Below are 26,119 nucleotides of genomic sequence, written 5' to 3'. Positions count from 1 at the left end.
CGAAAGGGAACTGATGAGTCAACTGACTGGTGCTACCATAAAGGTGCATTAAGTGACATTAAAGAGACACTCGCTAATCAAGAGAATAGATGGCGCATGGTTATGCAAATGAATCGCGCATTGTTATTATGCAAATGTCTCGGTAAAGGACTAAGGACATGTTTTGTTGTGTGCTCTCAGTGTGCATTTATAGGTCTTAAGTGTTTAATTAAATGCAACGTAATTTAACACATTCAATGAGACTGTAGTGTTGGTGGTTTAAATTGTTTAAGGTGTATGGTTAAAGTGTGTAGGTTACAAGTAAAAATGTCAACAAGTGAATGGACATTTAAACCTGCACAATCTAAGGAGCCTGCACAACCTAAGGAGCCAGTCCAACACACAGCACCAAGTGAAAAGTTTAAAGAACAACCCAAAGAAGAGAAGGGTTTGTTATACCGTTTTGATTGTGTTTATGCACACTGGAAAGCCCAAATAAGGGCAACAAAAAAAGAGGTCATTGACAGAGCACCACTTGATAATTTAAATGGATATGCTAATGCTTTTAGAGATCTACAAGAATTAAATAAGATTTATGATGCTTATCGAAGAGTGGCAATTCCAACAAAGGACCTACGTCGCAAGTTGGACAAGTGTGTACAAGTTACAAAGGATGTTGTCCATGATACATATGCACATGCCCAAGTGATTCAGGAGGAAGCAGTCTGCAACCTAGCAGTTGACTGTCTGGAGGAAGAGACCCTGCCCTTCAGCAGCAGCAGCAGTTATGGTGGGAGCGGTCCATGCAACCAGCAAAGGGGAAATGAGCAACAAGAGGCTCAACAAGAGAGCAAAAGGTTGTTGGCTCCTATTTCCACTGAGTTCAACAAGGAGCTCAAGGCTGCAGCAAGGACCAAGGAGGAAGTTCCACCAACTGAGCAGTTTGCCAACCAACAAGAACCTGCTGTCAGGAGCCTGGTTGATAGATGCACCCTGGTTCACCTCAAGGGCACTGGTGCATCCATCTCCGTCCAGATGAACACGCAGGCAGAAGCGGTGAAGGTAACGAAGACTGTTGTTGCTATGAAAGCAGGTAAAGTGAGAGAACCTGCTGCAACTAAGAAGCCCAAGAAGTCACCCAAGAAGCCTGCTGCCAAGAAATCACCCAAGAAGCCTGCTGCCAAGAAATCACCCAAGAAGCCTGCTGCCAAGAAATCACCCAAGAAGCCTGCTGCCAAGAAATCACCCAAGAAGCCTGCTGTCAAGAAAGCAGCAGCTAAAGGGCCGAAGAATCCAGCAGGTATTCCAGGCAAAATGAAAGATCAAGGAAATAAAGTAAACAACTGGAGAGGAAAGAGAGAACCATCAAAAAGGAAGGACAGGATGAATTTCAAGAAGTATAGGAAAAAGGGCCTGCTTTTAAAAGATGCTAAGGTGGGAGGAAAAAGTGGCAGACCACCTGACTAAGGTTGGAAAGTAATTGCTCATCTTTTTTGTTTTGGTTGACAAAGTCAAGGTCATTGTTCATTCAAGTCAAGGTCTTTATTTTACACGTTTAAAAGAGTTTGTTGTATTGTAAACTATTTCTTGAAAGAACAGTGTTATGTTGCTTGAAGCAGATCACGGTCAAATTTATTGAAACCTTTTGTCAATTTGGTCCTCCAACAGCTAGAGACCTTTGCACTGTCACTGATGTGTAGATAGATGAACATAAGATCACTAACAGTATCTGAAGAGATGCAGCTTCCATATTTATTAAAGCAAATTTAGAGTAACATGTTCAGTAAATGTTGAATGTTATTAAGCATCATGTTACATGGTGTACTATGGATTTAATGGAAATTTCTTTGCATATGCGTTAACAGAAGTAGGAAGTTAAACCAAATTTATAATTTACTTAAAAGACTGGAGATGTCTAATCTACTAAATATTATGCCACGATCATCTTGTCAGTTTATATCTGCTTGAAGTTATCTGACTCATTTTAAAGGTCTAGTAAGGCCTTAAATTGTCCATGAATTAAATTTGTATGTTAGGGAAAGTAAGGCTTCACACCAGTATTGAAAGGTACAAGGTCAAGGAGGTCAAAATGTTGTGACAAAAAAAAAGCCAATGTAGCAAGGTTCACTTTGTTTTCTCTTTGTTGTAATAAGTCATGGTTATTTATGAATATGGGAAATTTAAATATTGACTTTAAACTAGGTGACTGAAAGTGATGACATTAAGGCTGTGAAATCCCAATTATGTGATTTGGTGGGAGTGTAACTGCTGCAATTATTCCTAATTTGTTTTGTATTTAAGTTATTTGCTGCTCATGTTTGCTTATTCAATACATGTCCAAGTTGGACCGGAAGTGCCATTGTTTGGCTAATGCGGAACCCTTTATATGGCCTTCTGATGTCAGGTAGACGGGAGACATGGTTGCACACCTGTCATTTGACAGTGTGATGCAGAAGTTAAGTTTGTGTCGCTGTGTTCATGGCATGGACACTAGTGATCTTCTCATTCCCTTATGCTTGTAGAGCAGCCAGTAAGGTATGTTGAATACTGTTTGCATGTTATTTGACTGTATTTTCTTTATTTCATTCATGCTTTTATGCTGTATTGTTTATGCCATGTTATTCTAAGCATTTGTGTATCTTTTGTTGTTGTTTACCAGTTCGACGTTGGTTTGTGTGCTTCACAATAAACCCATCAGTATGCAGAACAACTGACTCGTTTTTGGACAAGAGCAGAGGGAGTGATAGATAGTGTGAGTTTTGTTGTTACATAAAGGCTCAGCAATATTCATAGGCTACTGACAGTCTGACACAGACAACTACTTTCTGGCACTAACTAACGTCTCAACAGCGCACACCAGAAGAAAACAAAACACACGGGTCAAAGCTATAAAGCCTTAAGAATATCGACTGTGAGTGGAGTCTCCACCTTCAAACTTTAGAATCTCAGCGAGGTCTTCTGTTCTGACTCACTGCCACGCTGCTGTGCAGAGCACTGCACTCTGCAAGGTCTGCGAGGTCTTCTGTTCTGACTCACAGAGCACTGCACTCTGCACGGTGCACAATGTAAGCCTGTTGATCTTGTACATTTCATTTTGACGCTCTGAATGAGAGATGAATGCAAATTGATTCAAATCTCTATCACGGTGTACTAGACATTGTGCGCATTTGAATAATAATAATAATATGCGCGTGCGCGCACGCGTGTGTGTTTGTCAGGTGGAGAGCGTGCGTAAGCAGTGCAACGTTAAGATCCTCCGACTGGCTGAGGAGCTGTCTGCCCTGCAGCTGGTAAGGACCTCTCCCGGACCCCCCCCCCCCCTCCTCCCCTCCACTGAGAACAAATGCCCTCCGCCGTCACACCAAATCCCTTTTCTCCTGATTCTCCCACCAGTCAGTATAGTCGCCACATCTGATTTCCAGCCTCTTCTGCCTTGATCCCTCCTCTAACCCCCCGATCCCTCTCCGTCTGCTTCTGTCTAGGAGTGTGCAGATAAGGAGTCTCAGATTGAGAGGTCCCGGCGAGAGAGGAAAGCTGTGGAGGAGGAATTGGAGAAGGTAAAAAAAAAAAAAAACGACACTCACTGTGGCCTGATTTATACACTTTGGTATGTGTGACGCCAGCGCACGGCTAAGTATAAATGGGGGATAAGGCATGGCTTGCGCTGATAGCGTTTATCCCATTTTGACCTGATGTTTCTATGTCAGTCGTTCTCAAACGTTTTCATGTCAAGGACCCCCAAAAATATACGTAATTGGCCGCCGACCCCCATCTGGAAATATGTTGTTCCAGCCCAGGGACCCACAGAAGCAAAGCAAAGATTTGTGCCACATTTTCACGATTTCTCAAAAATAGCAGACCTACAAGCTCATGCAAAGTACCAACCAGCACATCGGGAGCAATTTGGGGTTCAGTGTCTTGCCCAAGGACTCGGGTGTGCCGCACTATGAGCTTGTAGATCTGCTATTTTTCAATGGCTAAAGCATAACATAATGTTTAAAACACCAGAAGAGGTTCCCGCCCCAAAATGGGTTATACGTAGCTGATTATTGGTGGATCTCGTGGTGTCAGGTGTACGAGGAGGGCAGGGCGGTGCCGGAGTTCAGGAAGATAGAAGCCCTCCACCAGAGATGTCTGGACGCCGAGAGGATGAAGGACGACGTGGGCATCACCCTGCAGAGCACCCAGAACAAACTCAAGAAGATCCAGATGGAGTGAGTAACGATAATGATCTCCACCACCACGAGGACGGTCGGGATGTTCTCGGAATCCTGTCCGTCCGCCCGTGGCGGGTGTGTTTTCTGTTTGTTAGTCTCTCTGTTTGTGTGTCTAGTCAGCTGTGAGTTAGAGATTAGCTGTTCTTCTGATCTCTGGTCACCGCTGGACTGATCAGTGGCAGACTTTGCCATGTCTGCCACTCCCAATAGGCCAAGGAATAAGGAATGACCTCTACCCCGAAATGACAAATCATGCCCTCATGGTGGAGGTATAAAAGACTGCTTCAAGTTTTAGCCAGAGCAATGTAGTAAGAGAGTGGTGACACGCTTTGATCTCGCAGCAAAGCGGGTGCCTATGGGCGATAGTTCCAAACATTGCTCCTATGGCTGGAACTATCCCATTGAGATAGAATGAGCACTTCCGCATTCCATTGTTACAATGAGAGTCAACGGGAGTGTCATTACTCTGTTACTAGATTACTTTGGTTTTAGCCTACAACTCTTGAAATGTAGGCCATACAGTCAAAACTATGTTTTCTCTGCGCATGCTACTGTACAACCTCCCATTTCTGCCATTTCGTGTTTTCTTTCAAAACACACTTTTTGCTGGCAACTCACACAAATCAGTCGCTGTAGTCAAAGCATTGAGATTGAGGATTTAATTCCATTCCTATTGCGTATGATTGACTTCCAAACCTTTTATATATGCATAATTGCTAGAGATGTCCCGATACCATTTTGTTCAGACCGAGTACCGATATGAGTACTTTTTATTTTTGTTGAGTAACCACTCATTTTACCACCTCCCGTCTACACTTGTCAGTTGTCATTTATGCTTGTAGATCAGCCGTCTTGGGCGCTTTGCTCATTTTGCTGCCGTGTTGGGTCAGACTTGCTCCCGTTGCATTGAGCGTTCAGCCAGTGTCAATTGAATGTTGTAGTACTCGTCTCAAAGTATCGGGCCCGGTTCAGATACTCGAGTACGAGTACTTTAGGCTAGTATCGGCCGAGTACCCGATACCAGTATCGGTATCGGAACAACTCTAATAATTGCATATAATTTTGTCTGATAGTTTCTCACATACTCAATTCCTACTGTATACAAGAACCAACTGTAGTAGAAAATGATCTGGAACAGGGTCTTGCTGCTGACAAGCATTCCATTTCAAAGATGACTGTATTAACCCATTTTGGGCTGGAACCCCTTTTGGTGTTAGCATTATGTTATGCTTCAGCTATTGAAAAATAGCAGATCTACAAGCTCATAGCGCGCCACAGAGTGGCGCGCTACGAGCTTGTAGGTCTGCTATTTTTGAAAAACTGTCAGGATGTAGTCGAAGACATTTTTAGAATCTGATCTCAGGTCAGAATGGGTTAAGGCAGTCTGTGGAAGCATTATCTTCTTGTGAAAGCATTATGGCGCCAACAACTGTTTCCCTTCACAGCCTGGAAATCAGCAGCATGGCACTATATTTTCCGCATTCTTATCCGTCTTATCCCGAGCTCTACTGGGATCAATGTGCTAATGTTTACAATCTGACCCGACTCCTCCAGTGGCCTGTTTGTTTTACACAATGCTTTCAATCCACAGCAGTCTGTTCAGAGCCAGAGAAAGAACCGTTCTGTTTATTATTCCCCCCAGTTTAGTTTTAGTGCACGGAGGCAGAAATGTGCCATGAAATCAGAGCTAATTACCTCTGCCAATGGAGTTGTCATGGTCACTATCGAGAAGAACGGGCGGGTGGATTTTGAAGTTAAGTGTGAATGACAAGGTCACACAATCCAAGGGCACGGACAAAATTACATAATTAATCATTACGCAGTTTGGAATTACATACTGTATCTTGACAGTGTTAGCACTGAGTGCAAGCTTTCTGTATGTACTTACTTCACAACCTTTGCTTTTACCCCAACCCCCCTGTGAAGCCTAGCTAGTACAAATTGCGTTTTTTTGGTATTTTGAAATGCCCTGTTTTTAAGTGCTTGTTGGCAGAAAGGCACTACAATACTAGCTCGATTCAGAGACGTCTGACTCTCTATCCAATATTCCCTCTTCCCTGCAGCTTTCATTTAGTTTTTGTCACCTGGAATGTCTTATGTTAGTCTAGTTTTAGTCGACTAAATGTCATAAGATTTTAGTCGACTAAATCTACAGTTGATTTTGTCAACTAAAACGTATTTTGGTGGGCCTTGATACCGTTGTAATGATGCCATTGTCACTTGCTGAAAATACAAGCTCACAACGCGACGCAACACGTTGTGAGCTTGTAGATCTGCTATCTTCAGCATGCAACCAAGTGTAAAATGACTTGTCTTACCTATACTGGATCTCTTGTCCACTAGTCCTTCCTGACATTTTAGTCTAGTTTTTATTTGTTGACACAATTGTCAGTGTATTTAGTCTTAGTTCTAGTCATCATAGCTTAGTTTTCATTTAGTTTCCATTTAGTTTCCGTCTCTGTAAAAAGGTAGTCGAGGTCTGCCTCCCTGGCATAGTACCCGGGGACACGTCTGTTGGGCTGGCCAATCTAAACAGGGGTGTGATGTGTACCATGTGGGAAGTTGGTTGGAGAGTCCTGACTTGAATCGTTCCTAATGGATGCACCCTGATATTCGGCCACCGAAACTACTTCAGCGGAATAGTGGCAAAAATGCATATTCGGTATAAACCGAATAGCCAAAGCCTAAGGGGCCGGGGTTACCTTTCGTTTTGTTGTGATGACGACGTGATCAAAATGTAATCATGTCTTTTGCCAGCGGTGGATCAGGGGTAGAATGGCTGGATGGTAACCGCAAGGTTGCCAGTTCGAACCCTGTGGGCTCCCCCAGAGTTACTGTCGAAGTGTCCTTGAGCAAGACGCTGAACCCCTAATTGCTCCTGATTGGTTGGTGCCTTGCATGGTCCCGAAATGGGTTTCATACACCCATTTTGTTGTGTGAATGGGTGTGTGAATGTGTGTGTGAATGGGTGAATGTGATGCACAATCTCTGTAAAGCGCCTTGGATAAAGGCGCTATATAAATGCACCATTAACCATTTATGTAGCTCTACAACAAAGGTATGGCCATGACAGCAACGGTACAAAAAAAAGAAAAAAGATTATTTGCCTATTCGGTTTTCGGGCCAACTGTTTCCTATATTCGTGTTCGGTTTTGAACAAGAATTTCCCATTCGGTGATCCGTTCCCGAGTCTAGTATCTCTAGTATGTATGTATAGAATCACTGACATAACTAGATTTATATACATGAATATAGATTTATATACATTAATATATATTTATATACATGAATATTGCCTTCAAACGATTGATGTCATTGTATTGTGTATATACTGTATATAGGACTGACAGATGTCCAACAAATGTTCAACATGTTCTCTGTTTATCCTCTCCCCTCCTGAGCAATGCATGGAGCTTCTGTTCATGTCTGCTAACGCCAGAGAGGATTACAGTGGAAAAATAACAATCTCTCCTTCCATCTGCTCGCTCATGCACAGTGGTGGAAAGTAACTAAGTACTGTACAGTACAATATTGAGATTAGTTAGTTAGGGGTGGCGGTGGCTCAGGGGTAGAGTGGCTGGATGGTAACCCACAAGGTTGCTAGTTCAAACCCTGTGGGCTCCCCCAGAGTTGGTGTCGAAGTGCCCTTGCTCCTGATGTGCTGGTTGGTGCCTTGCATGGTTTCCGCCGCCATCGGTGTGTGAATGTAATGTCATTTAGTTAAAAAAAACAAGCCAAAGGACGCTTAAAAGCAGACATGGCGACACTGGCTGAAGGAAGTGAAGGAGCCCCAGTACCTTCCTGCTGAAACGGGTCAACACGACACATTGCGAGCTTGCAGATCTGCTTTTTTCCTAAGATTTTTATACATTATATACATTCTGCCTAATGAGTACTTTTACTTTAAGTAAATTTTGATGTCAATACTTTTGTACTTGTGATGCACCTCACGCAGATCCGACACACCGACGGTCCGACATGGCGGAAATCACCCGTCGGTCCGACATGCGTTGCGCCATGCTTACGATTAGGGTTTTGGGTAGGGTGTTGGTCTAATGACAGTCGGACCAATAGTATGTCGGAACTAACGCCTGTACCCTTTTGGTGTTTTAAGCATTGTTATACTTGAAAAATAGCAGATCTACAAGCACTGAGTGCCACACTACGAACTTGTAGATCTGCTATTTTTGGAAAATCATCTATGGTGCAAATCTTCGAATATATATTCTTTCAGAGCGAACATTTTTAGAGCAAATCTTTGCTTCTGGGTGGGCCCTGGAACAACATATTTTCAAATTGGGGTCCGTGGCCAATTACACACCATTTTTGTCGTCCTTGACATGAAATATTGAGAACCACTGATACAGAATTATAGGTATTTCAGAAAACTGTCAGGCTTTAGAAGACATTTTTTTAATTATCGACGTCCGGTCTAAATAAGTTGAGTAAAACATTTGAGTACTCTTTCCACCACTGCTCATGCGTCTGCGTGTCTGTCTACTGACTCGTCCATCTGTCCCCTCCCCCCCCCCCCCCCTCCCCCCTCCGCAGCTACGGCGAGGAGCTGTCGCGGTGCCAGGACGAGGTGCGGCGCCTGCAGGGCTCCCTGTCTGCGGCGCGCGGCGACTGCCTGGGCGTCAGCGAGCAGCGGCTGCAGCTGCAGCAGGAGAACCTGCAGCTGCGCAGGGAGATGGACGAGCTGCGCAAGGCCAGCCTGCAGACGGAGAGGAGGGCCAAACAACAGGTCAGCGGCTAGGGGGGGTTTGGACCAACCATATGGGTACCCAGAGAGGAGGGCCAAACAACAGGTCAGCGGCTAGGGGGGGTTTGGACCAACCATATGGGTACCCAGAGAGGAGGGCCAAACAACAGGTCAGTGGCTAGGGGGGGTTTGGACCAACCATATGGGTACCCAGAGAGGAGGGCCAAACAACAGGTCAGCGGCTAGGGGGGGTTTGGACCAACCATATGGGTACCCAGAGAGGAGGGCCAAACAACAGGTCAGCGGCTAGGGGGGGTTTGGACCAACCATATGGGTACCCAGAGAGGAGGGCCAAACAACAGGTCAGCGGCTAGGGGGGGTTTGGACCAACCATATGGGTACCCAGGGATGTTAATAGGTTATATTTTTTATCCCACAATTCTGTAACCCATTTTTCACCCGTGTCAATCATCTAATGTGATCCTGGGCTCTACACACCCTCCACCAACCTAGTCCCCATATATGGGGGACAAGGGGAGAGCAACGGACTTGAACTCATGCTTCCTTCATGCCTGAGTGTCCAAGTTGCTCATTTACACCTGACGGGGGGAGTTTCCCCGGCTGAACGTAGCGCGTGGAAGGAACACGTTATTCCAACCAGTTCCTTTCCCCTCCATCAGGCGCCCCGGCTGGCCAGGGGGAGGCAGTTTAGAGACCAGGATTACTGCATGTTTTTTGTGAGGGTACCTACCCTAGGGGACACGGGGAGAACATACAAACTCCACACAGGTAAATAGGTTTTCAATGTAATGAGTCCCGGGACGCAGGGATGGTCTTTTAGAATGAGTCCCAGGGACATTTTATGAGTTCCACTTCAAGTCATTTTTTTTTTTCTTTTACAAATTGCAGCATTTAACTCCCATTTCATTTCATATGGTTATAATGTGGTTATATTCATGTAGAAAACAGAAGAAGAAATGATTATTATAACTAAAGCTATAGCAAAATAAACTAGAATAAAAAAAGAGTACAGTTGGTACAGTAGTGCATCCCGTGGAAGCAGAGGTCGTTGTTTTATTGCGCCCCTTAACTATTAACTGCGTTTTGGGGATGCCTTGGGTACCTCGCGATGCGATATCTGTGGCGATATTATAGCCGGCCCCTCGACGATGATAATATTACGATATTCGATATATTGCAAGAGATTTCATCAAGGATAATATCGTTGAAGAAATATAACTATCTGTAACTGAAAATGAAAACAACCATAAAAGGCAAAAATATGTAATTATGTATTAAAAAATCTTACAAGATTTGTTTGTGTCACAAACTGGCCAATAAGTGCATGAATCTTGCCTCCTCCAAACAGTGAAACACTGACTGCAACTTTGCAACTTGTCCACAACAATTGGTGGTACTAGTATTAAAGAGAGTGCCACAATTTATGCATTTTCTCTAGTTTTTCATGTGTCTATGAGGTGACAGTACTTCATTAGACCTCCTGGTGTTGATTTTATGGGCAATGGTGTATTCCCTTAACCTGACGCTGTTCAGCTAACACCGATCCGTTCCGTACCGAACCAATCAGCGTGAGCTAAGGGCGGGATATGTGCGAAACCAGATGTGAAGCTATATAGACACGTCAATATGATTGGTTGTGTTTGCACGCCCACACGGTGATAGACAGACGGTCCCATCCAATCATCTACCAAGTATCTTGAAAAAAAGGAACAGCCCCGTCATCGAATTTGCTTCCGAGATCCCAGATCCCAATAAGCTGTGAAACAAATTTGTGTAGCAAGCTTCTTGGACCTGGCAGCGTCAGGTTAGTATTCCCTTTGTATTTAGGGTTTCTTCCTGGAGGCCGAACCATTGACAGTCAAACGGGCCAATGAAATAAACACTGCTAGTGTGTAGCAGTATAATGTATAATTATCGCACGCACCTCCCCCTCATAATTCGTTTTTAATACGACAACCTCTGTGGGTGGAGCTGCCACATACACACGTGTGAATTTTAAACATGGCGGCAGCACTGCTCTGTACCATACTGTGTGACAGCTGTCAAACAGGTTACAGTCATTTCACACATTAATACCAGCTGACAGCAGGCGTGATCAATGGCTGAATTAAACTATTAAGACCCGGCCTCTCCCACTTAGACACTCCTTGACACTTTCCAGCCAGGCTCATTCATTCCAATGATTTTACACATTAAATACTGGTTCATTTTTGGAACCAGACTTTGTGTGTGTGTGTGTGTGTGTGTGTGTGTGTGTGTGTGTGTGTGTGTGTGTGTGTGTGTGTGTGTGTGTGTGTGTGTGTGTGTGTGTGTGTGTGTGTGTGTGTGTGTGTGTGTGTGTGTGTGTGTGTGTGTGTGTGTGTGTGTGTGTGTGTGTGTGTGTGTGTGTGTAGTTCACATTTCACTAATGGCTGCTCTCTGCTTCACCAACTTACAACAAGTTAATATGGGATTTGCAAAAAAAAAGGAAAATGCTGAAGCCAGGCGCTGTGCAGAAAGCAGGAGCACCTCTGGAATATTTTTTTTTTTTTTTTAAGATATTTTTTTGCGGCTTACGCCTTTATTGATTTTTTAAGGGATAGAAAGTAGGCTGACAGGAAACGGGAGAGAGATGGGGGGATGACATGCGGTAAAGGCCGTGTCGGGTCCGGGAGTCGAACCCGCGGCACACCGCGACTGGATCACCAGTCCGGTGCCCAGACCGTTACGCTACGGCCTGGGCCACCTCTGGAGTATTAGCAGCAAGTTAAACATCTCTCAGCCCAAATACAAATTAATTGTGAACATGTCTATCGGTTTTACTGCAGTCGTATCGTAGCTTGTGTCTGTCTGTGACACCCCCCACCCTGTGGGATTTAGTTTCTCTTCTCTTAAGATCACTTCTGAACATCGTATGGCAAATGTAATGGTAGTCACGGTAAACCTACAGTTGTCTGTTGTTACGACGGATATAGGATATAGGCTACATAACATAAAGTGACTGTTGATTGTCAATAATGATAATGGTAATAATAAAAGACGAATTATCTGTGCCTGTGTGTGTGGGCATTGGGCAGAAGTGTATTATCAAGGGAGGACAAAGGTGAAATATGGCTCTAATGAATGCACATTAATATGAGAGGTTGAAGGAATACACACACACACACACACACACACACACACACACACACACACACACACACACACACACACACACACACACACACACACACACACACATTGTAGTAAATATATATATGTGTGCAGTGATGCTATATGAAGGATGTCCCTGATGTAATGGATAGTCATTGTCTTGCAAGCAATTATACCAGTTGCAACTAATCCCTATTCCTATCTAGGAATTAACTGTATGTCCAGAGTTGTGTTTCTGTACAGTAGGTATCCAGACCATTAGACGCACTGTAAGGACTGTGGGTATACCCTGCAGCTGTCAGAGGGAACTTGGGGGAAATGCATAAGAAGCAAAATATGTGCAGCACATTCTCTGCAATAATTCTATTCACATCTATTCTTCCATTCCTATCATAAAGTGATGACCTGGCCTAATGTAGGTCTCTAGGTGAAATCCCCCAATAAGACAGTTGGAGTCGCTATACGGCTGCCCCATTACAGACGATAGCCCCCCCACCAATGGAGAGGTCATTACCTCCTTGCCCTTTGTCAGAATGTTGTAAACAAAATGGGAAGTCCTCTTGTAAGGAGGAGGAGGGACTAGGACAGGTGGGTGGGTGGTCTTAAAGTAGGAGGCGGAGGTACCGATCGATATATTGGCACACCCTTAGTAGCGGCTCCACAAGGGACCGGCTTGGATGGGGAAAATGGAAATAAATGGCAAAGGAGGGGCTGCTGGGTTTCAGGGAGATGGATGAGGCCTGTGAGAGCTGCCTGCCAACTAGTCCAAAAAGAGCTGGGAGAAGCTAGCGGGGAGGGAAGAAGTGATGAAGGATGATGCCGCTGGAACGAGAGAGAAAATGGTAACAGACAGGGTTTTAGAGTAGACAAACACACATATCGTAACGTCCTGTTCATCAGAAGCCTTGTATCTCCATACTTCACTTTTAATGGGGTTTTTTTCCCACAAGGTAATGCCCTGCTTTTCAATATTCCACTGTTATGTTCTTAGCTTACGGGTGTTTCATGATAACTACTTTTTATGTATATGATGCATTGCCATGCTTTTTGTTCTTGCTTAATGGTAAATTGCTCTGGATTAAGAGCGTCTGCTAAATGCCTAAATTGTACTGTAATGTTGCATTAAAAGTAGGGGAAAATAGCGAAGCTATAAGCTAACAGCACGTCGCATCACAAACTAACCTGTTAAACCCACAATCTCTTTTCGCTATTCAGTTTTTGTTTTATTAACAAGAGTTAGTGATCAACTGTTTTTTTTTGTTTGTTTGTTTTTTCCTGACATACTAGCTTTCCGCCTTGCAGCAATGATCTTTAAAAAGGCTTTATTTAGTGTTTTTCCTGCGTGGCTCCAGGTGTCCCAGATGGAGCAGGACTTCAGTGTGAAGGAGTTGGGTCTGGACGCCCGCGTGCGTGAGCTGGAGGACAGCAGCCGCCATTCCAGCGCCGATCTGACGCGCCTCCTCACCGCCCAGCGGAGGAGCACCCAGCGCTGGAAGGAGGAGGCCAAGAACCTGTCCCAGGCCTTTGAGTCCAAAACCACAAGCCTGAAGTGAGAGAGAGAGAGAGAGAGAGCTCCTCCTACCAAGTGACTCTGACTAAGAACAGATTCTACAAATGTCTTCTAAATCCTGCCATTTTTTCAGAAAAACCCATGTTTCTATGTTAGTCGTTCTCAAACATTTTCTTGTGAAGGACCCCCAGAATTATATGAAATTGGCCGCCAACCCCCATCTGAAAAAAAGATCTGAGTTAAAAACGTTCGCTCTGAAAGAATATATATTCAAAAATCTGCACCACATTTTCACGATTAAAAAAAAATAGCAGATCTACAAGTTCGTAGTGCGGCACTCGGTGCCGCACTATGAGCTTGTAGATCTGCTATTTTCCAATAGCTAAAGTATAACGTAATGCTTAAAACACCAAAAGGGGTTTCCGCGCAAAATGGGTTAAGCCAAATTCCAACACCCAAAATCTCGGCCACTCGATGCACTCCCACTCACTCCAGCATGGCAAACTATGGTGAAATTGGTGACCTGCCGAAATATGTTACCATCTTGTGGACTTCACACAACTTACATGGAGGTCTTTAAATATGTGGCCTGAATACCAGCTATTGGTTGAACTCTGCTAATGAACAAACAAACGATTTACATTCAGACACTGACATTTCATCAGGTCACCAATTTCACCGCAACACCACCATGCTGGAGTGAGCGAGTGGCCGAGATTTTGGGTATTGGAGTTAGGCATTAACAGCAGGGAGTAAGACAAGGAAAATGGAATCTCATCGCATTTAATCTAAACAAAAGAGACATAGCTTGAGACTGGCAGGCTGTGGAACGCAGGAGGGTACACGGTCAGATCCTCAGTGTTGATTTTAACTAGAGTTACTGTACATTAATTAGCACTGCAGATTTTACTGTATGGCTAAAGATGAGACTATATCCACTCCTGCCACGGCCTCTTTACTCATTTAACGACAAGGAACTTATTAATGTTTTTTTTCACGAAATCCCATGGCGCCAGGAACGCTTTTACTGTGTTTTTGAGCTTTGAGACGAATTATGAATCGTCTCGCTCATATTTACCTTTGGTTAGTTGCTGCGAGAGTGAGGTCTAGCCAACACCAACTTGGGATTCCTGGATCGCTGTCCTCCACAATTTACTATACAACATCAGGTTCTTGAGCTCTTCAGTGTCCCAGCACGTCTACATAGGTGGTACGCTTCTTTCCCCTCCTGGCTTTGCCCTGGGTTGGCTCCCATAGAGTAAATTTACTTGTCTCAAGTTCTGGGTGCCTGACGCAGTGCCCTGCCAGCCTCATCCTTCTCTCTCTGACTTTGTCTGTGACCCGTGGTAGGTCCCCCATAGAGGTCTGTCTGTGACCTGTGGTAGGTCCCCATAGAGGTCTCTGTGACCCGTGGTAGGTCCCCATATAGGTCTGTCTGTGACCCGTGGTAGGTCCCCATAGAGGTCTGTCTGTGACCCGTGGTAGGTCCCCATAGAGGTCCACATTTCTGATGCAGTCTGTCTATGTGACACCTAGTGCCATTCGTAGCATTCTTGTGTAGACTCCATCCAGAGCTTTTTCCTGTTGTGAGGGTCCATGTCTCGGCCCCATACAGCAGTACTGACTCCACTGTGAGGGTCCATGTCTCGGCCCCCCATACAGCAGTACTGACTCCACTGTGAGGGTCCATGTCTCGGCCCCCCATACAGCAGTACTGACTCCACTGTGAGGGTCCATGTCTCGGCCCCATACAGCAGTACTGACTCCACTGTGAGGGTCCATGTCTCGGCCCCCCATACAGCAGTACTGACTCCACTGTGAGGGTCCATGTCTCTGCCCCATACAGCAGTACTGACTCCACTGTGAGGGTCCATGTCTCGGCCCCCCATACAGCAGTACTGACTCCACTGTGAGGGTCCATGTCTCGGCCCCATACAGCAGTACTGACTCCACTGTGAGGGTCCATGTCTCGGCCCCATACAGCAGTACTGACTCCACTGTGAGGGTCCATGTCTCGGCCCCCCATACAGCAGTACTGACTCCACTGTGAGGGTTCATGTCTCGGCCCCATACAGCAGTACAGTATGAACAGCCGCCTCTTATGGTATTTACCTTACCGTAATATTTATAATACCCGGTAACCCGAGACCTCCTGTGGCTTATTGTTTTATTGACTCGCTGATCCTCGTATGAGGTCAAGAACCTGAAATTCAAACTAATCGATCAAAAGCCTTCACTATTCCATTGCTTAAGGATTTATCTTTTTTCTTTATTGAATATTTGAGTTATCCTGGGAGCGAAGAAAGAAAAAACAACAACGGAAAAGACTAAAGCGTTATGGCAAAGGTGGAGCTGCATAAAGATTTCAATAGCAGTTGAAGCATGAATCGACTTTTCCATTTCGGAGGCGTTTTTTTTGCCCTCAGCAACACTTTTGGCAAAGCAGTACAGGAGATATTTTACAGGTTGTAGCTTTTTATGAAATCCATTCCCCCCCCCCCCCTCCCTGCCGTCCGTCTTTTCTGTTTCCAACACCGTTTCTCATGCTTAAACAGTTTTGCCCTGGCCTGCTTATCTTTTGCTTTCAGGACGGAGCTAAATCGACAAAAGCAGCGCTCCCAGGAGCTGGAGACACTGCTGGAGAGTGACCACGAGACTATTGCAGAGGTCAGTGCAAAAAAAAGGCATACACACGCATATACCTTGAATACAAGGCCAGTATGTGGTGAAAGAAGAGTGCGCGGAATATAACCCATTCTGTGCAGGTAGGTACCCCTGTTGGTGTTTTTTAAAGCACTATCTATGCTATACTTTGGCTATTGGAAAAATAGCAGATCTACAAGCTCATAGCGCGGCACCGCGCTATGAGCTTGTAGGTCTGCTATTTTTGAAAAATCGTGAAAATGTGCCTCAAATCTTTTGAGTATATATTATTACAGAGTGAACGTTTTTAACTCAAATCTGGGGGGGGGGGGGGGGTCCCTGGAACAACATGTTTTCAGATGGGGGGTCAGAGGCCAATTACATATAGTTTCTGGGGGTGTCCTCGACGTGAAATATTCAGCACCACTGATACAGAAACATGTATTTCAGAAAACTGTCAGGATTTAGAACTTTATTTTTTGAGTGGTTCACCAGCAATGTACGTGCGTATGTATGTATGTATCTATGTATCAGTGGTCTGTCATGAGCACGAGTATGTGACTTATTAGTACCAGTAGGGGGCGCCAGAAACGGAGAGAGGGATAGTGACTACTAATGAGAGAGAGAGAGAGGTGGGGGGTGGGGGGGGGGATTGTAGCCTGGCTAATAAACCAGACTAATATCGCACGGACCGCGGGATATTAGTCTGGGGAGGCTCAGCTTGGATTTCATTTCCAGGGGGGGCGGGTTGAAACATTTTCTCTTTGACGCAATTGGTCAGAGCTACTGTCAGTCAAAGGTCTCAAGCATTGAAAGTCACTGTACCAAAGCCCGCCCATATTGCATACCGTGTCCCGATTGGCCGCCCCCATTTCTCTGTTGTAGGAAATGGGCGTACAATTGAGCCTCTCCAGACCGTAATCCGCCGGCAGGCAATTTAACGGCTGATTCGGTCTGATTTATTAACCAGGCTAGGGGAATTGCACCACTCGGTTGACACGGGTGTGATTTTTATTTTTTACGTCAAGCCTAAATGGGATAATATCTTCTATGAGTCATGAATTTGGGGAAAACAGGCTTTTTCAAGCGGTGTCTATAAGAAGGTGTTTATGGTTTTTGCTCCGTCCAGTACGAGAGGCAGATGGCCGAGTACCAGGAGAAGACGGGCCGTCTGCAGAGGAGGCTGACCCACGCAGAGCACAGGGCGACCACAGCTGCTCAACAGGTGTGCTGATTGATCTCATTTTAATTGTATAATGCCAAAAAAACGTGGCTGAAAAAGATAAGTGATTAAACCATTGAACCTGAACGGGAACCCCTTTATTTGGTGTTTTAAGCATCATGTTATACTTTTAACTATTGAAAAATTAGCAGATCTACAAGTTCATAGCGCGGCACCGAGTGCCGCGATATGAACTTGTAGGTCTGCTATTTTTTCGAAAAATCGTGAAAGTGTGCCTCAAATCGTTGAATATATATATATATTATTACAGAGTGAACATTTTAACTCAAACCTTTGCTTCTGGGATCGAGGTCCCTGGAACAACATATTTTCAGATGGGGTGGGGGGGGGGGGGGTGGAGGCATATTACAATTAATTTTTGGTTTCCTTGACGTGAAATATTGAGCACCACTGACTGATACAGAAACATATAAGGTCAGGATTTTGAAGATTTTTCTTTTTAAATTTCGACGTCAGGGGTTAATTGTATAATGCCACAAAACGTGACTGAAAAATTAAGTGATTAAAATGAAATGCATGCACGCAGTTATGATGTATTATTAGCAGAAGGTCTTTTACTTTCTGCCTGTATTTGACCACTGGTATCTGATCCTCATCTGAATAGTCAATGGGATCATGTGGGAGATCAGTAAAGGGGCAGTGGAGATGGCCCCTGTCTATCCAAACGCAGAGGAACTCTTTTTGACCCATTTTGATCTATGTTTCTATATCAGTGGTTCTCAAACTATTTCATGTCAAGGACCCCAAAAATTATATGTAATTGGCCGCCGACCCCCATCAAAATATATTGTTCCTGGGACCTCCCCCAGCAGCAAAGATTTGAGTTAAAACTGTTTGCTTTGAAAGAATATGTATTCAAAGACTTGCGACACATTTTCACAATAAAAACAGATCTACAAGCTCGTACCGCGGTACTCGGTGCCGCACTCTGATCTTTTCCAATAGCTAAAGTATAACGATGCTTAAAAGTTACCAAAAGTGGTTCCCGTCCAGAATAGGTTGACCTGGTGTCTGTGTTTGAGGCATGCCATTATGTAAATATTTTCAAACTTTCAGAACAACAGCGAGAATAGACATCCTGGCGCACTGTGAACTTAGTTTGAAGATCGTGCTATTTTTGCAGTTCGTCCTGCGACAGAGTACATAGGGCATAAAGTATCTTCTAAATCTGAGCAAAGGTGTAACCATAAATATGTATTTTCTTTTATATTTTAGCTGAGTATGATGGCTTCACAGAGAAGGAAAACAGCGACCACATTGGATCTGGAGACTGAATGACCGTGACCGTCAGGCATGCTGACTACAGGAAAAGTCAAGTCTGTACTGTAGTGCAATTTTCATAACCGTCTTTTTTCTTTTCTCTTTATTTTTTTTGGCAGACCGTGATGATTCATTTCTGGGGTCAATGTTGTAGGGAGAACCTCAGCCAAAGTGTTGTCTTAACACGCCTGTATTGATTAAGTGGCAAGTTCTAGTTGCCCCACTGAACTGTATTATATATATTTTTTTGCTTAGAGTCAATCTTCGCTTTTCACTTAGACCACCGTTTTGTTACTGTATATTAGCCAATGAAATGACGACGTGCCAGCCTTTGAGCGAAACGGTATTGATCTTAATGCACTGTATTTAATTAGTCGTGTTTGTGTAAAGCAAATAAACTAGTGTAAACATAATGTAGTCTTCCGTGTCTTCGAGTGATTCTTACCAATTAACACATCTGAAAGCATTTCTGTGAGTGTATTCGTTTCGTTTGCTGCAGGCACGCCTCATGTCGGTCTACTAAACTAACTACTTTACAGAATTCCCTCTTGAATTCCCTCCAAGTGGCCTCTCATCTGCATGCAGGCCCGGGGTAGACCCTTCCACGGTTGGACACCTGCCTGGTCCTCTCTTAGTGGAATGAGACGCCAGATATAGAAGGCTACCAGACTACTACTACTACTCCTCAACGCTGCTCTCCTACCACAGCTGGCAGCTGGTAGAATACAAGGCCAGTATGTGGTGAAAGAGAGTGCGCGGAATATAACCCATTTTGGGGCGGGAACCCTTGTTGGTGTTTTAAAGCACTATGTTATACTTTGGCTATTGAAAAATAGATCTGCAAGCTCATAGCGCGGCACCGAGTGCCGCACTATGAACTTGTAGGCCTGCTATTTTTTGAAAAATCGTGACAATGTGCCTCAAATCTTTGAGTATATATTATTACAGAGTGAACGTTTTTAACTCAAATCTTTGCTTCTATAGGGGAGTCCCTGGAACATGTTTTCAGATGGGGTCGGAGGCCAATTGCATATCGAAATATTGAGCACCACTGATACAGAAACATGTATTTCAGAAAACTGTCAGGATTTAGAAGACTTTTCTCCTACCGCAGCTGGCAGCCTGCAGCCAGACTGAAAGGGTCAAGAGAGAGACCGCAGCGAGCAAACTGAGGGAAATGGTGGCTGGGCACACACACCCACCACCACCACCACCAGAACCGCTACCAACCCCCCAAGTACATGCTGTCACACAAACATACATGCTTACAGTGTACATACAGGCTGCTATCGGCTTCTACAATGTGTTTGAATGGTTTTCCTGTGTTTGCACTTGAACAAGATGATGATAATGAATTTATGTGCACAGCGATTTTTCCCCAAACAAGGTCAACAAAGTGCTTTACCAGAACAGGGTTTACAAGAGCAGCAAGATAGCCATATGGCAAAGTGAAATCATAGTATATAACAATTAAACAAATGCTGATCTAAAATGTTAAGTTCATTAAGAAACTGACTTAACAGTATGTTTTCTGAAGTGATTTTAACCCATTTAAAAATGAGGATGATTCTACAAATGCCTTCTGAATCCTGACAGGTTTCTGAAAAACCCATGTTTCTATGTCAGTCGTTCTCAAACATTGTAATGTCAAGGACCTCCAAACATATATATGTAATTGGCCTCCGACCCCCAACTGAAAATAATATTTGTTCCAGGGACCTCCCAGAAGCAAAGATGTGAGTTAAAAACGTTTGCTCTGAAAGAATATTTATTCAAAAGATTTTAGGCACGATTTTTCAAAGTTCATGAGCTTGTAGATCTGCTATTTTTCAATAGCTAAAGTATAACAGAATGTTAAAACACCAAAATGGGTTAAAGAAGAGTGTTCTCCACGCTCTATAGGTGCCTGCTTGGCCACAAGAGCCTGATAGCCCCACCCGAGAATCTACAACCGCACTGGGGGGGAGATGGCATATCTGAAATGGACCTGGGAGCCTCTCCTTGCCTTGTAGGGCTTTAAAGGTTAAGTAAAATCAATTGTGGAACTCACAGAGGTAACGGTGGAGAGCACAGCAGAGCAGCTGAGATAGGAGTGACAACATGGTCATGTTTCTTTCTTTGCTGTCCACCACATGCATGTTTTCAGTTCATTCAAGAGAGTTTAGTGCAATAACACTAACTGGACAGATATTTACCCTTACATCATGCCTAATGTAATATGAAATGACTTATTTTTGTCCTACAGTATGCAACACATCATAAATGTGATCCCCCCCCCCCCCCTAAATGTAATGGTAGTAGAGATATTATTTTTGTCGAAACACAGCCGAAAGCCGTACAACAAAAATGTCAAACCACGTGACTTCCATTTGAAATGGATTGGGCGGCCATGACACTTGCCCTTTGTTTACATCTAGCATGCATCAATGTTGTATGCCCCCCTCCCCCTCATACAACAAAAATGTTGTCAAACCATGTGACTCCCATTGGAAATTAATTGCGAGCTTGCATCAGTAAACAAGTCTCATGCATCAGCTATACAACAATCTGTTGTGCAGGTGTGCGTGAAGCCTATGCAATCGAAGCTGATAAATGGGAGGTACTCTTCCTGATTGCCTGAAATTGGCAACCACCTGAAAATGTATTTTCTGTTTATTAAATTTACCGCAGAGACCGGGAGACCCCTTGTTAATCATATACACTGTATAGCAATGATTTGTTTTAACCAAACGATATCACTTATCTTACCTTTTATCATACTGTGTTGTTTGCCCTTGGTCTATATACCACATCACAGGAGTCTGCACCAGCTCTGTCTTTTGACTCCAGAGGGTTTGCTTTGGGACTGAGGGTCTGGTTTCGACCATTCACAGTTTGGCTGCGTGCCTCACTCTTCTACTACTGACTTTTAAACTGCTCCACTGGATTAGCTGGGGGGGGGTGGTGGTGGGGGGGGTTAAGTGCCTCAAAGGCACCTCTACTCCAGTGGTCTAAGGAGGGCATCAGTGTTGATTCTGTCGACTAATACTATGACCAAAAAAATTCCCACTACATTATTTTCACAGACAAACTAAATGAAAACTAAGCTATAATGACTATAACTAAGACTAAATATTTGGACAATTTTGTCAACAAATAAAAAAACTAGACTAAAATGTTACTTGATTGCATGCTGATAATAGCAGATCTACAAGCTCGCATCGCAGTACGACACATTGTGAGCTTGTAGATCGGATAATTTCAGCAAGCGTAAAATCAGTCATTACGACGGCATCGAGGCCCGCCAAAATACATTTTAGTCGACTAAAGTATCATGATACTTACCGGTAGTAGACTAAAACAAGACTAACGCTAAAGACATTCCGGGTGACTAAAATGTGACTAAAACTAAATGAAAGCTATTACACGAAAGCCATCCAATCTCCAGACTATAGGACTAAAACTAAAAATCACAATTTTGCTGTCAAAACCAACGCTGGAGGTATTCAGTATTCAGTATTCACTCATTCAGTATTCACTCATTCATCTTCGCCGTTCAGATTTACCCAACTAGGGATTCCAACCTTCGTGTTGCACGCATGCTTCTTCTTTTTTTCCCTCCTTTATTTATTTATTTTGTGCTGCCCACCAGCTGCAGACTATTGTTGTGCTTACCCGTGTGACCCAACAAGCTGGCGACTCTCCCGAGCGTGGGTGGAGAGGAGCGGGTTCGAGGCCTTCGGAGGAGGCGAGAGCAGAGAGGTTGAGGCTGAACCAGCTGCTATACCGTGGCTCTCTGGACTGTACACCAATGATGGATGACGTGCACGACAAACTGTCACGTCACGTGCATGCACACAAACAAACACAATGCGTACGTACTGTATTTGTGCACACTATACAGTCTCTCACAAACTCACTCTACTTGTGTGGGACTGATTTCTGTTTGACCACATTCATTCTCTCTGCCCCCCCTCACCTGTAAACTTTACCCCCGCCCGCACGTTAACCTAACCATAATTCAGACCCTAAACCTGAATTTGACATTTTATTCAGGAAATAAAGATAACCTATTTTTTAAAACGAAACAATACAGCCTTATCAAAGTGAGGCTGTATTGTCCATTACTTCCATGACAGGGGGAGAGGTGGTGGAGTTGGTTGCTTTAGCAGACATTTTGAGGGTCCAATGGAGTTAAGAGGTTTTGTCCAAAGCACTTTTTACTACTTATCATTGGTTCAATATTTTCGAAACGACACACAGAGGGTGTTCTATAGCACTGGTGTTCAAAAACCTGGAAAATGGAGTTATGAGGATTCCTTCCGACAGCAACGTACAATTCTCTCGTCTTGTGTGTTGGCAGAGCCATTGTTTTTGTAGCTGAAACTATGGGGGAAAGCTGTGTTTTGGTCAACAAGTAATACTCCAGCCAGCTATAAGCTGTCTAACCCATTCTGACCTGAGATCAGATTCTAAAAATGTCTGTTTGAAAATTTTCTGAAAAAGCTATGTTTCTATGTCAGTCGTTCTTCGATTTTTTCAAAAATAGCAGACCTACAAGCTCGTACGGCACGCTATGAGCTTGTAGATCTGCTATTTTTAAATAGCTAAAAGCATAACGTAATGCTAACACCAAAAGGAGTGCCCGCGCCTAAAATGGGCTAACAATGTGGTGCTCTGCCCCGTGCACAAGGTGGAGGGCAAGAGGGAGAGGGGGGTAGGACGTGCGTTAGATGAATGACCCGTTCAGCCTATCATCTATCAAAATGTGGACATCTGTGATAAACAAGGACAGGTTATTCAGTCATCCAACGAGGTATGGTCTGTGGACATAGTTTGTGGACGTGTGTGTGTGTGTGTGCGTGCGTGTGTGTGTGCGCGTGCGTGCCCCCGTGTCTCTCTGGTCTCTCGCTGGCTGTGCTCACAGATCTGCCGAACCCATTCCTCTCCAAGCCTCTCCACCGTTGGCAGAATAGATGCTGAAGGCTGTTGTATAGAGGCCCAGCGTCTCTCAGTGGAGTCCGTCTGGCGTCACCGGGGGAGCGCCACATCTCATGCAGGTGGTTACCACACACACCACACACACACACACACAATTCCAAAAGGTGAGCTTATAGAAAACGAATTGCTAGAGACAGTCAACAAAGGTTGGGAGGATGGATGTGGCAGAGCCACAGTGCTATATCTAAACTGTTTTGACACCATTCCGGATAGAGAGAGAAAACAAATCAATTAAATTACATAATTATGTGTAAATGTTGCAGATCCACTTTTTTTAAAGACATAATTTCCAGTGGGATTATGCTTCGAATGGTGCATGAATGTGGAGTGTCCACACAGTCCATGTCCTCAAATCCTTTCCTTCTGTAGCACACGTACAGTATGTGTTCTCATTGACAGGGAGGCAGACGGATATTTTGTCAGTCATATGACTTGTCACAAACGTTACTGCAGTGAAATTTGTTCTCCGCATCTCATGAAGCGGTGAGCTGCAGCCAAGGAGTGGTGAGGAATCATTTGATTAGTTGAGCACTTACCCTACCCCCTTAGATAGCATTTCTGTAGACTTGGATAGCATTTGATACAGATTTATAGCATGTTATGTAGACGGCACTATAATTGCATTGTATGTAGCCATAGCACGTCATAGTACATATTATGTATAGCATAGTATAGTATATATGTATAGTTTCATTATATAGATATTCCACTGTTACGTTCTTAGCTTACGCATGTTTCGTGATAAATGCTTTTTATGTGATTTTATGTGATGTATGATGCTTTTTGTTCTTGCTTAATGTAAGTCGCTCTGGATTAAGAGCGTCTGCTAAATACCTAAATTGTAAAATTGTAAATTGATTTGACCACCCAATCCAACCCCATTGAGTGCCAAGCAGGGAGGCGTTGGGTCCCATTTGTACAGTCTTTGGTATGTCCTGGCCGGGTATCGAACCTCCGACCTCCCAGTCTCAGGGCGGACACTCTAACAGTGTTGTTTTTGGCAGCAAATTTCTATTTTAGTTTAGTCATAGTCTTTGGACTGAAACTTAATTTAGTTTTAGTCACATTTTAGTCACCCGGAATGTTTTATTGTTAGTCTAGTTTTAGTCTACTAAATGTCATAAGATTTTAGTCGACTAAATCTACAGGTGATTTAGTCGACTAAAATGTATTTTGGCGGGTCTTGATGCCGTCGTAATGACTGTTTTTACACTTGCTGAAAATAGCCGATCTACAAGCTCTTAATGAGCTTGTAGATCGGCTATTTTCAGCATGCAACCAAGAGTAAAATGACTTATACTGGATCTCTTGTCCACTAGGCCCTTCCTAACATTTTAGTCTAGTTTTTATTTGTTGACGAAATCGTCAGTATATTTAGTCTTAGAATTTAGTCATCATAGCTTAGTTTCCATTTAGTTTCCATTTAGTTTTCTTCAGTGGAAAAAGGTAGTCGACGAACATTTTTCGTCTTAGTTTTAGTCGACGAAAACAACACTGCACTCTAACCACAAGGCCTCAGAGTCCTCCATTGCATGACGATTATCATGCTTGTCTTGGAAAGGACACGGATATGAAAAACTTTTTGCTATTATTCCACAATTTACAGCAAATATATAACAAGTAAGCGTAGTTTGATGACGGTGGTGGGTGATTCACTGAAACAACATGAGACACATGCATTATTTATATATGAACGTTTCCATGTACAGTAAAACAATGAAATATGCACACAACACATCCTCATCACATTCGCTACACTGATCTGAGATATGTGGGTCAGAATGGTGTAGAACAGATGGTGTGTAATACACAGGTTATCATCCAACACTTGTACCGTGGCAGTTTCAATCTAGCCCATTTAGGCCTGACGTCGGAATTAAAAAAAGAATGTCTTCTAAATCCTGACGGTTTTCTGAAAAAGCTTATTTTTCTGTATCAGTTGTGCTCAATATTTCATGTCAAGGACCCCAAAAATTATGTTGTTCCAGGGGACCCCTCCCAGAAGCAAAGATTTTAGTTAACATGATCACTCTGTAATAATATATATTCAAAGATTTGAGGCACATTTTCACGATTTTTCTAAAAAAATAGCAGACCTACAAGTTCATGAGCTTGTAGATCTGCTATTTTTCAATAGCTAATGTATGATGATGCTTTAAAACACCAAAAGGGGTTCCCGCCCAAAATGGGCTAGTATTTATGGTGAGGGATTGAATTTTAAGACGTGCATCATTCCAATCTGCCTCTATTATTTCTTCATTTATGACTGCAAGCCAGACACACACACACACACACACACACACACACTAATACACAGTGGGTGATAAAGCGTGGAATCCCGCCGTTTCCATCAAGCAGATCTGTAATGACGTTCTTCGAGGGGGAAGAGAATGGAATGGGAGGCGGGGGTCTCGTGAGAGAATTGTTTTGTG

The 26,119-nt window shown here is 43.7% G+C and overlaps 1 protein-coding gene across 1 annotated transcript in view; it reads left to right on the top strand.

Annotated features, from left to right (window-relative positions):
* The window catches only part of sclt1 (sodium channel and clathrin linker 1), a 38,610-nt gene extending 19,509 nt beyond the window's left edge, over nucleotides 1-19,101 (top strand). Inside the window, exons 15-22 of the mRNA XM_083764932.1 lie at nucleotides 3,198-3,269; nucleotides 3,462-3,536; nucleotides 4,051-4,193; nucleotides 8,748-8,940; nucleotides 13,404-13,600; nucleotides 16,150-16,228; nucleotides 17,334-17,429; nucleotides 18,663-19,101. Coding sequence (XP_083621058.1) covers nucleotides 3,198-3,269; nucleotides 3,462-3,536; nucleotides 4,051-4,193; nucleotides 8,748-8,940; nucleotides 13,404-13,600; nucleotides 16,150-16,228; nucleotides 17,334-17,429; nucleotides 18,663-18,725 — 918 coding nt within the window. The 3' untranslated portion in view covers nucleotides 18,726-19,101. The remainder of the gene's footprint in view (nucleotides 1-3,197; nucleotides 3,270-3,461; nucleotides 3,537-4,050; nucleotides 4,194-8,747; nucleotides 8,941-13,403; nucleotides 13,601-16,149; nucleotides 16,229-17,333; nucleotides 17,430-18,662) is intronic.
* The last annotated feature ends 7,018 nt before the right edge of the window (nucleotides 19,102-26,119 follow it).

Source organism: Protomyctophum parallelum (assembly GCF_964188405.1).
Source record: "Protomyctophum parallelum genome assembly, chromosome: 5".
In the NCBI taxonomy this organism is placed as follows: domain Eukaryota; kingdom Metazoa; phylum Chordata; class Actinopteri; order Myctophiformes; family Myctophidae; genus Protomyctophum; species Protomyctophum parallelum.
Note: the sequence above shows the minus strand (reverse complement) of the source record. Positions and strands in the feature narration are given on the sequence as shown.